Source organism: Pteropus alecto, unplaced genomic scaffold (genome assembly GCF_000325575.1).
Source record: "Pteropus alecto unplaced genomic scaffold, ASM32557v1 scaffold479, whole genome shotgun sequence".
In the NCBI taxonomy this organism is placed as follows: Eukaryota; Metazoa; Chordata; class Mammalia; order Chiroptera; family Pteropodidae; genus Pteropus; species Pteropus alecto.
The window spans coordinates 3017876-3030593 of NW_006492031.1; the positions used below are offsets into that span (position 1 = coordinate 3017876).

Here is a 12718-nt window from a genome sequence, read left to right on the forward strand (position 1 = left end):
CGGAAGCTACTTTCGCCCCACCTCCTCGCTGCCCTGGAGCCTTTCTAGGCTCTGGGAGGTTTGGTCCTCTCTGTGCCCAGCGCGAGTTGAGGCACCCGGCACCCCAGGAGCTAAAAAAAGTCTCAGAGCTGACCGCTTCCGTCCGCACGCCTGCCCCTCTCTGCTTTCTTTTTGTTTTTCTGTTTTTAATTTTTTGTTTGTTTGTTTTGATTTTTTATCTATACCTCTACTTGTTTCTCTTGTTGTTTTTTTTTTTCCTTTTGCATTGTCCACGAAGCGTAGTAGAAAAGAACAATTTTGGGTTTGAGTACAGGCCCTTGCGTTTGCCATCAATTGCAGGACATGGGACAAATATGCCACCTTCTAAAACGGGCATAGTTGTTTTGAAGACTAAATGATAGCTGCATGTAAGCTGATTGGAACATGGTAGAGGTTTAGTAAGAGAATAGTTAATGATAGCATTGTTCTCTGTCTTCTTTTGAGCATTACTTTTTTACTTTGAGACTATCTTCCCTGATCTCATTTGCTCATTTTTGTCTAGGTCAGTGACATTTCTTCCTGTACTTGCCATTTCTATTTTTACTCTTTCGCTGTCACTTCAAACTCCCTAAATCACCACTCTATAGGTGCCAAATAAGGGACTTCTCTTCCCCTTATGTCTTACACATTTCATTTTCATGGGCTCTGTTGTGTTTGAACCCAAGGTATTCATTACTTTTAGTGGAGGGAGAGAAATAATACAGTTTTTGAAAGCCTACTGTGTGCTAGAAGTTTGCTCTATATATTTCATTCAGTATTTTAAAATATTAAGTTCATAAATAATACATATTATGTTCTTCTAATCGTTTAAAACATTACAGGTGAAACTAATGACCTTTTACAAATTCTTGCTTCCTCATCTCTCTTACCAAAAGTTTATTCTTTGAGTCTAGTGTGTTTGCCTTCCACACCTTCTTCTATTCTTTTACATACAGTAGAGATATATAGTCATAGAAAATATATCTTTTGTGTGTGCGTGTGTGTATGCATGTATTTGTGTTCATATTGCATTCCTCAATTTGCTATTTTCTTCTAGCAGTGGGTCATGGAGATCTGTCCACAGTACATACAGATCTCCCTTATTCCTTCTACTTTCGGCATAGTATTCCATAGTCTGAATAGCTACTTACCTATTGATAATATATAAGTTGTTTACAATTGTTGCTATTACAAACAGTACTATAATAAACATCCTCTTTGTGCATATATGCAAATGTAACTCTGGAACAGATACTGAGAAAAAGTATTACTGTGTCATAGGCTGTACACATTAATTGGTACTGCCAAATTATCTTCCCAGTGATTGCACCAGTATATACGCATAGCTGTGTGTGAGAATATTTTCCCCCCATATCTTTGCCATTATTTTCTTGCTAAACTTGTAAATTTTGTCCAATTTGAGGGGTAAAAAGTGATATCTCATTGTTTTACTTTACTTTCCCATGATTAATAGTGAGACTGAACATCTTTGTATGTTTATTAGTAAGTTTTAGTTTTTCTATGAGTTTGCCTTTTTTCCGTTGGATTTATTTGGTCTTTTTCTTAGTCGTGTTTAGATGTTCTTTATATATTCTAGATGCTAATCATTTGATATGTATGTTGCAAATATTTTCTTCAATTTATTGCTTATATTCTAATTTTGTTTATAGTAATAAAGTTTCAGATTGGATACTGTTTTTCTCAGTGGCTTTGAATTTCATCTCTTTTTTAAAACATATTTTCTACACCAAAGTCATTATGGCTTCTTCCCATATTTTCTTCTATTACTTTTTTTGTTCTATTTATGGTTAGATTTTGAATTTATTTTTGTGAATGGTATAAGCTGAAGATTCTAATATAATAGTATCCTTGGTAATTAATTTCTACTTTTAAAACCTGGAGTATGGAATATTTACATAATAGAACTACAGAGGATATAATCCATATGTGATGTGACTTGTATTCTGTCAGTCCAGTTTTCTGGTCCTTCATTCATCAGTGATTGTTATGTTGAGCAACAACTATTGCAGGACACTGTCATAGATATATGAAATACAGTGGAGGACAAGAAGGATGTAATAATATCTGTATTCATGGAGCTAACTTTCATGTGGTGTGTGTGTTTGATATGAAGGAGTATGAGAGGAAAGAAACTGAGTTTTAAATAATTTTCACAATAAATCATGATTATAGTAAGTTCTACAAAAGAAAAGAACAAAGTGTCATGAGACCTTGTAACTGGAGGTCCCAGTGGTGGTGGTGGTGCAGATAGAGAGGTAGTTAGTGGAAGCTTTCTTGAATAGTAACCTTTGAGTAGAGTTCTGAAGGTTGACTTGGCATGCTGAGATTGAGGATGGTGGTGAGAGGTACAGTAAGTATGAAAGGATATTTGAAGTAATGGGATAGTATGTATGCAAGTATCCTGAGGTGGGAAAGAGCTTGGGGTATTGGAGAAACTAAGAGGTGACTAGTGTGTCTGAGGCCGGAGAGCAATAGAGAAATTAGGGAGGTGGACCTGGTATTATAGACAGGGATCAGATCTGATAGATCAACAGTCTTATAGACCAAATTAATCATTGGCTGCTAAAGTTCGTGAGAAGCCTTAGAAGGATTTTAATTAAGTGAAATGGTATTTTTTTTTTTTATAAGATTCTTCTGGCCACTGAAGAGAATTAAGAGATCCAAGAGTGGATGTGGAGAGGTGATTTAGGAAGCTATTATTGTAGGTCAAGTGCTTGAACTAAAGTTGTAGTGTGGAGATGGGGAGCGGCATTAGGTTGTTGTTTCTTTAACAATATTTGATGAAGAGCAAACAACTATTAGGAAAATAGTTGCTTCTGCATTTAGGATAGAGATTATTTTTCAAGAATCAAAGAAATGACAGGGGAATTATGGAATAAGCTCAGCTGAAAGTGTGCGTAGGAGTTCTATTCTCCTAGTTGGTTTAAGACTAGCTGAATATCACATATAGAAAGTTGATGGCTCTGGAAGAGCTATGTGTTACTGACATTTTTGTAATTGGAGTCATTTAAATTTGAAAGGACAATTTGTTATTCAAAGTGGCAGTGAGACACTTGGTCAGGCGCTAGATACTTTGGTAAATATACAGTTATCTCCAAATTTTTCTGTATTATACTTCAGATTATATTGTATTGGATTTTAAAAATTTTATCTCCAAGTTAGTTAGGCATTTGTGACTATCACAGAGTTATAAGATCCTGATAAAAACAGAGATGACTTTAGAGATACATCTTAAGGAAGATAGCAGGCAATCTTTAGTCTAAGCTCATTGAGAAAACTGGTGTATAGTTGGATAAGCTTGGGAAAGGCAAATACTCCATTCTCCTCTTGGGGGTTTATTATACCTGTGATGATAATTAGAAAGGAAAAAAGTAAAGCTGAGTTTATTACTCAACCAGTAAGGGAGAACTGTGTCACTCAAATTGTGACTTCAGTCTTTCTAAGTTAAAAAGGGAAGGGATAGATCTAGAATAAAGGAAGAAAGTTTTGCCTAAATAAGACAGGATTGTGAAGTCGTCATTTGATTGGTTAAGAGGAAGTTTGTGAAGTCTTCATATGGAATAGCCATTGCTCTTGTTTACAGTTATGGGCTCAGTTCTTCATAAAGCCAGGATGATACAGGAGGCATTTTCATATGTATAAGCTTGGGAGTTGGAAAAATATTTTTTCAATATAGTGTTAAAGACTCTGAGAAGTTGAGTAGTGAAGGGACCTGCTTAACCTTGTCTGACTCTGCATCTCCCCGAGTTCAACTACTGAGCTTTGCTTTCAATGATGAATTTATCATGGAACACAACATGGAAACACTACATTACTTAAGTGTGTACATTTTCAGAACAAAATAACTCAAGAGTTCATTGTCAAGGATTTGGCTCAGATGTATCCACAAGCTCAACCTTGTCATTAGAGTTACTGATAGTAGAAAAAAAATTAATATCTGGGGATCTGAGTAGGAGGTTGTTCATGATATTGTTTGGATAAGTCCTTGTGTAATTTCTTATTCTCTTGGAGAAAGCTGGGATATATACATATTGGAAAGACTCTTGGGCTCCAGAGCCCTCAGAAACAGTAGCGTGCAATGTGGCATCTTAAGCTCTGGCATGCTGTCTCTGTGGCCAGGGCTCCTTTTCATCAAAACAGCACTCCAGTTTCTGCAGGCACTGGAGATAACAACACTTCCATTAGTAGTTTTGGTGGCTCCCATGTTGGTGCAGGAAAGTCAGGTCTAAGTCAGGGCTGTCTTGAAGTCTTCTGTAACTCATTTCATTCTTGTTGCTTAGGTATTGAAACTTCACCATTATATAGGCTTCTCTAACTCTAGTATTTCCAACTCCTAGAACTGATTCTCTGGCAGACTACAAAAAAATGTTTTTGTTTTTGTTTTTGTTTTTGTTTTTCAGCAGAATCAGGACCAGGCACTTTACTTGGTACAAGATACCAAAGGGAAGTAGAGTACGCCACCACAAAATATGCCTTTGGGGGATATTGATTATTTTAAGCTTGTTATTTTTAAGAAACAGAAGACTCAAGAACAGGTTTTATCTCCCCCTTACTGGCCTAAGGGAATTTAGGTCAAAAAACCCCCTTAAAGGAAGGGAGCTATCACCTTAGTATCATGATATGATATAAGTGTGGCAGACAGGTTGGAACCTAGTAGAGTCTGTTTGTTAGACTCCCTTCTGTGCTCCATTGTTTCTGGGTGGCCCAACAAGAATTCGTTTACCAAATTTTTGCTTCTTGTCATTTACCTGTGAATTGTCTGTTTTCCTTTTGAAGTCAAAACCACTACCCACTTTTCTCTCTAGCTCAAGATGGCATATAATCCTCAACTACCAAGATTTGTCATTGGGCCCCATATCCTATGGGACCCCATAGGTACAAGTATAACAAATGTGATTATTTTCTCCTGTTAATCTTTCTCGTGTCAATTTGATTATTAGATCAACTAGAAGAACTAAGAAGGAAAAGAAGGGAAAATTTCCCCTCCTTCACCAGCCCTGATTGCCTGACTGCCTGTGACCCCCTGTATTCTTATGGAGCCCTCCATAGGTATGAAATTAAACTTGATTTTCTCCTGTTCACTGGTCTCATGTCAATTTAATTCTTATATCAGCCAGGAGAAATGAGGAGTCTAGAGGAGAAAAAATTCTTCCTTGACAAAACTATTCTTTTGGTGATAGGGCTCTTGATAATATTTATATCCTTAAGATCTCTCTTTGCCTTCAAATGACTGATTTCCCTTGCATAGCCCAAAGATAGCTCCTTATCTAAGTTAAAGTCAAGTATAACAGTTAAGATAATGCCATTTTCACCTCATTACACTTTGTTTTGCAATTTCAGTTTTCAATTCAATACTAGAAAGAATGTGAAATACTTTTTTTTTTTAATCATAGTTTTAATGGACTTTTAATGATAGTATTTCTTTGCTGTTGGAAGAGGGACATATATAACACTCATTATTACAAACCGTGACCTACCTGCATCATCGTTCTATAGAAAACTTTTTCTGCCAGATGTCTTGCCCAAGAACAAGGTTAAACCAATAAGTTAGTCACCTTTCTTGAGGGACTGTACATGGTAACCCTACATGCCTCTGAAGTTAATGTAACTTTGAGGCTGAGTTTTCCAGCAAGAAAGCCTTCATAGTTATATTGGCTCTGAGAATTTTATTGGTTTCCTAGGCACATGGCCTAACTAGATTGAAACATAGAAAATGACATAATCCAATATGAAATCTTCATTTGATATCCTCAAATTTGTTATTATCTGGGAATAAACATTTTTAGATTTATCTAAAAATTTGTTTTATATTGAGACAGAAGTCCCCTTATTGAGACATTATCAAACGAAAACCTGATTCATTTCAAGCATTTTTGAAAGACCACTAGAATTGATTAGGAGACTTCAAGGGACATCTCTTACTAGGAAGAAAATAAGTACTGAGAGAAAGGAATGTGGGTTGCCTTATGTCTTTGACAAGGAGATGAGGCAAAGGGGGTTATTATAAACAAAGAGCGAGATAGGATTCTTTACATTTTTTCAAAAAGTTACTGACAGTTGTTCCTGACCTTAATGGTTTCTATTTTCATCTTATAATTGAGAAAGTCCTGAGTTCTACCTCATGTATCTGAGGGTATTCTGAGATTTCCTTGTTAGAGAATTAGGTCACTTTTTCTAAAGGAGGACTCATTTATACGTAACTAATTCTTATAGAGGACACTAACTATCATAGTTTGCTTTCCCATCTTTATCTTCTCCACAATCCTTTCTCACCAGTATGGTTGCCAAGAGACCCAGGAACTCCAAAATGCTTGTGTCTGCACAGGTTGTTTTCAAGATAGGGCCAACATCACAATAGACATAACTGATGACATAGTTGCCAGAGAATGGCAACTGGATGAGCAACATCATCAGACAAAACACAATGGTGAAGCCCACCACTCAGGAGCTGAAGGCCAGTTTCAGACAGAGGTTGGTGGTCATGATTGTGGGATAATGAAGGGGCTGGCAGATGGCTGTCATGGTCAAAGGACATGACAGTGAGGATGAATAACTCAGTGGTGCCCAGGAAGTAGTGGAATAAGGTGATGCAGATAGCTGTTTTTTGCCACCACAAAAGATTCTAGCAGTTTAGGGATGACTGCGGTGGTGTACCATGTCTCTAGGAAGGATAAGTGGCAAAGGAAGAAGTATACTGGAATTTGTAGCCTGGGCTCAGACATGGCAATAATGAGCCCATTGCCTGCAAGGGTTGTTATGTAGATGAAAAAGATCACTGTAAAGAGAGGGATTTGTACTCTTTGGATACCAGGAAAGCCTAGGATGATAAATTCTGTGATTGCCATGCCATTTCTCATGACCCTTGATACTCTAGAAAGACAGACAAGAAAGCAACACTTTAAAATCTCACACTCAAATACATTTTAAACCAAAGGGAAGCAGGGAGGATTCTGATTCTATTTAAGGTCCTTCAAGACACTCCTCCTCCTTCACATATACATATACACCAAGTGCTCTATTCTTACTCATGATTTGGCTTCTTCCTTTGCCAGCTAAATCAGCTTTTAATGGACTTTGAAAGTACTAAGTATGCTTGATGAAAGGAAAAGTTCTTTTTCACTTTTATACAACAATGAGAATTATTGTTGTAATATGATGATTTATCTGTCAAACAATGTAGAAAACATAAGAGAGTGATGTCAGAAAAAAGGCAGAGAGAGGTTCAAAGATCTCTCTCCTTGAAACAACAATAAGCTGAAGATCTAATTTTCAACAAAAATCACCCAACATTCACACCAGCACATCTAAGCGTGGGATCTGCCACAGAAGAGCTAGCACAGGTCAGAATGCTGGGAGTCCAGTGGTAGACTAGGAGAAACAAAGAAGCTGCCTCTTGCAGCAGGAGCTCCCTGCAGGAGGAGAGGGGAAGGGAGAAGGTGTGACTGGTTCCCTGAACAGCCTTGCCTGGGGGAGCTGTGAGCTCCAAACGGCCGGTGGTAGTTCCCAGGAATTAGGGCAGAAAACAAAGAAGTGGGGAACGCAGAGAAGCAGGGACGGCAGAGAAACAATAGTTGATTATTACCAGCCCTGAATGCAAAATGCAAGGCTGAGCCAAAGCCCTCATCCCCAACCCAGAGGGCCCTTCCCCTATATGCTCTGAGACCGAGACCAAACACCGAGGAGCTCCAGGGGAAACTGAGCAAATGCTACTGAAACTGTCACTAACACTGACAGGGGCAGAAACTAAGGGTAGCGAGTGTGATTAAATATCTATTTTTAAAAAAGGATTATTAACAATTTACATAAAGCAGAGATCCAAGAGGCTTAGAGGCCACCTACTGGAAACCAAAAGAAAAATGCCTTCTTTGCAACAGGCTAAAGAGAGATCTTTATATAATCAATTTTTATGGAAAAGAAAAAGGCGGAATGCACCTCCATTAATGCCCAGGCGGAGAAATACTCCATTAAATACCATGAACAACCAAGGTGACAAGTCATCTCAGAAAGAAATAGAAAAATCTCCAAAAAATAAGCATAAAGACATAGAAATATGCAACTTAAATGACAGAGAATTCAGGATGGTACTTCTGGAAAAACTCAATGAGATCCAAAACGATTCATATCAACAATTTCAGGAATGAAAAAAACTAGATGAGCAGAATGAGTTCTTTAGCAAAGAGATTGAAACTCTCAAAAATAACTAAATAGAACTTCTGGAGATAAAGAACACACTGCAAGAGTAGAAAAAAAATAGCAAGGTTGGGAAATAGAGTCAACCAAATGGAGGAAAGGATCAGTGATATCGAAGACAGAAATCTAGAAATAAATAAGAAGGAAGAAGAGAGAAACTGAAGAATGAAAAACAATCAAAGAGAAATACAAGAACTAACTGATACTATCAGGAGAGGAAACATAAGAATAATGGGCACTCTCGAAGGGGATGAAAAGGAGCAGGGACTAGAAAGCATTTTCAGACAAATAGTTGACAAGAATTTCCCAAATTTAAAAAATGAACTGGAGCTTAGAATTCAAGAAATCAACAGAACACCCAATTATCTCAACCCAAAAAGTCCTTCTACAAGACACATCGTGTTAAAATTATTAAAAATCAATGACAAAGAGAAAATTCTCAGGGTAGCCAGGGAAAAGAAGACAGTGAACTATAAAGGAAAACCCATTAGATTATTGTCAGACTTTTCAGCACAAATCCTACAAGCCAGAAAGGAGTGGAATCAAATATTCAAAGTATTAAATGAAAGGAACTACCAGCCAAAAAAAAAAATGTATCCAGCAAAGCTCTCCTTTAATTATGAAGGAGAAATAAAGATGTTTCCAGATATATAAAAACTGTGAATTCTCCATTATGAGGCCTGCATTATAGGAAATACCGAAAGGGGTCAGCTCACCTAAAACAAAATGAAAAAAAAAAACAACATAATTAGGAGAAAGGAGACTACCGGGCACATAAAAGCAGAGGAGTGCAACCTTTACTAAGAACAGGGCATTATAAGCTTAAACAATAAGAAGAGATTTACTATAGCAAGATAGTAATGAACGTTTAGCATACATAGGGACAAATTGAGACAATAGTGACTGAAAAGGGGAGGATTCAAAGATCCAGATTCGCAAAGGGGAATGGAAATAAGGCACATGCAGAAGAAAAGGGATGACTGTATATATATAACTAATCTCTATATAATTGTAATGGTAGCCACACAACAAAGACTCAAAACTGAAGTATATAACATAAAACAAGAAGGAATAGAGGGAAAACCCACAAAACCCTACCAAATTAAAAACAAACAAACAAACATACAAACAACAACAACAAAAAACCAGACACACAAGGACAAGGAAGCAATGGAAACATTGAGCTACCAGAAAGCAAAAGATAAAATGGTTATAAGCAGACCTCATATTTCAATAATCACCCTCAATGTAAATGGACTGAATTCACCAATAAAAAGGTACAGAGTTGCAGATTGGATCAAAAAGCAAAACCAACTATATGCTACCTCCAGGAGACATATCTCAATTCCAAAAACAAATACAGACTCAACGTGAAAGGATGGAAAATGATATTTCAAGCAAATGGCATACAGAGAAAAGCAGGAGTAGTGGTACTAATATTGGATGATATAGAATCCAAAATAAAGAAGGTAAAGAAAGATACTGAGGAACACTTCATAATGATAATGGGAACCATACATCAAGAAGACATAACACTTATCTATGCTCCCAATCAAGGCGCCCCCAAAATATATAAAGCAATTACTAACAGAACTAAAAAGAGAAACAGACCAAAACACTATCATAGTAGGAGACCTAAGTACCTCACTGTCGGATATGGACAGATCATCCGAACAAATACAATATGGAAATAACATCCTTAAATGACACATTAGACCAACTGGACATAATTGACATTTACAGAGCCTTCCATCCCAAAACAGATGCTTATATATTTTCTACTGCACATGGAACATTCTCGACGATTGACCACATACTGGGACACAGAGATAGCCTCAACAAATATAAGAGGGTTGAAATCATACCAACTATATTATCTGATCGTAATGCTTTGAAGCTGGAGACCAACTGTAAAAAGAAAGCAGGAAGAACCACGAATACATGGAGATTAAACAACATACTACTGAAGAATAACAGTCAGAGAAGAAATAAAAAGGGAGATCAAGACATACATAGAAACGAATGATAATGATAGTACAACATATCAAAACTTTTGAAATACGGCAAAAGTGGTCATAATAGGAAAGTTCATATCATTACAGGCCTATCTCCAAAAACAAGAACGAGCCCGAATAAAGAACCAAATGCGTCAACTTAAAAAACTAGATAAGGAAGAACGATTGAAGCCTAAAGTCAGCAGAAGGAAAGAAATCATCAAAATTAGAGCAGAAATAAATGAAATTGAAAACAAACAAAACAAAACAAAAAAAGAAAACTTAATGCAACAAAAACCTGGTTCTTTGAGGTTAATAAAACTGGCAAACCCCTGGCTAGACTCACTAAAGAAAAATAAGAAAGAACACAAATAAACAAAATCAGAGATGAAAGAAGAGAAATTACAACAAACAATGCAGAAATACAAAGGATCAAACAAGAATACTATGAAAAAATATATAACACTAAATTTAATAACCTAGAAGAAATGGACAAGTACTTAGAGAAATACAACCTTCCTAGACTGAATCAAGAAGAACTGAAAAATCTAAATAGACCAAGCAGTGGTATAGAAATTGAAACAATCATCAAAAACCTACCAAAAAGTAAAAGTCCAGGACCAGATGGATTCACCCGTGAATTCTACCAAAAATTCAAGATGATTTAATTTCTATTCTCCTCAAATTCTTCCAAAAAATTGAAGAGGAGGCAATACTACCCAACTCATTTTATGAGGCCAATATTACTCTGATACCAAAACCTGGTAAAGATAATGCACACACAGAAACTAAAGACCAATGTCTCTCATGAACACAAATGCAAAAATTTCTAAATAATATACTAGTGAATCAAATAAAGCAACATATAAAAAAGATTGTACACCATGATCAAGTGGGCTTCATCCCAGAGGCACAGGGATGGTTCAACATACTCAAATCGATTGATGTGATATACCACATAAACAAATTAAAAAATAAGAATCACATGATCATATCAAGAGATGCAGAAAAAGCCTTCGACAAGATATAGCATCTATTTATGATCAAAACACTTAACAAAATTGGTATAGAAGGAAAGTACCTTAACATAATGAAGGCCGTGTATGGCAAATCCTCAGCCAACATTATACTTAATGGTGAAAAACTAAAAACCTTTCCTCTAAGATCAGGAACAAGACAAGGCTATCTACCATCACCACTGTCATTCAATATAACATGAGAGGTCCTAGCAAGTGCAACCAGGCAAGAGAAAGATATAAAAGGCATGCAAATAGGAAATAAAGAAGTCAAACTGTCACTATTTGCAGATGACATGATTCTCTATATAGAAATTCCTAAAGACTCCACAAGAAGACTACCAGAAACAATAAGCAAATACAGAATAGTTTCTGGATACAAAATCAATGTTCAAGAATCCATAGCGTTTGTATACTCTAATAAAGAAGTGTCAGAAAAAGAAGTGGAAAAAATAATTCCTTTTGCAATTGCAATATGAAGAATAAAATACCTAGAAAGAAATTTAACAAAACATGTGAATGATCTATATGATGAAAACTCTAAGACCCTATTAAAAGAAACTGAAGAAGATACAAAGAAATGGAAAGATATTTCATGTTTTTGGATCAAAAGAACAAACAGTTAAAATGACCATATTACCTAAAGCATTATACAGATTTAATGCAATCCCCGTCAAAATCCCATCAGCATTTTTTGAAGAAATAGAACAAAAAATCATCAGATTTGTATGGAAGCACAAAAGACCCCGAATCACCAAAGCCATCCTGAGAAAAAAGAATGAGGCTGGAGGCATCACTCTGCTCGACTTCAAATTATACTACAAAGCAACAGTAATCAAAACAGCATGATATTGGCAGAAAAACAGATACACAGACCAGTGGAATAGAATCAAGAGTCCAGAAGTAAAACCATTTTTATATGGGCAAATAGTTTTTGACAGAAGAGCCAAAAGCATACAGTGGAGAATGGAAAGCCTCTTCAATAAATGGTGCTGGGAAAACTGGAAAGACACCTGCAAAAGAATGAAACTAGACTATTGTCTATCATGACACACCAAAATTAACTCAAAATGGATTAAGGACCTGAATATAAGACCTGAAACAGAATAAAACTTAAGAACTAATCTCATGGACCTTGGACTTATAGAAGATCTTATGAATTTGCCCCTAAAGGCAAAGGAAATAAAGCAAAAATAAATGAATGGGACTACATCAAACTAAAAAGCTTCTGCTCAGCAAAAGAAACCATCAACGAGTTAAAAAGACAGCCATCTTTATGGGAAAATGTATTTGCAAGCAATGTGTTTCATAAGGGCCTAATATCCAAAATATACAAAGAACTCATATGACTCAATAACAACAAAACAATCCAATCAAAAATTGGGCAGAGGACCTGAACAGAGGACATACATATGGTCAACAAACATATGAAAAGATACTCAACATCGCTAGCTATTAGGGAAATGCAAATAAAAACTA

The 12718-nt window shown here is 36.2% G+C and overlaps 1 protein-coding gene across 1 annotated transcript; it reads right to left on the reverse strand.

Moving 5' to 3' along the window:
• Positions 1-6258: 6258 nt before the first annotated feature.
• On the reverse strand, positions 6259-6896 carry LOC107196638 (olfactory receptor 6X1). Its single transcript, XM_015599445.1, is given in 3 exon segments — positions 6259-6559; positions 6561-6643; positions 6645-6896. Coding segments are annotated over 3 exon segments (636 nt in total).
• Between the last annotated feature and the right edge of the window lie 5822 nt (positions 6897-12718).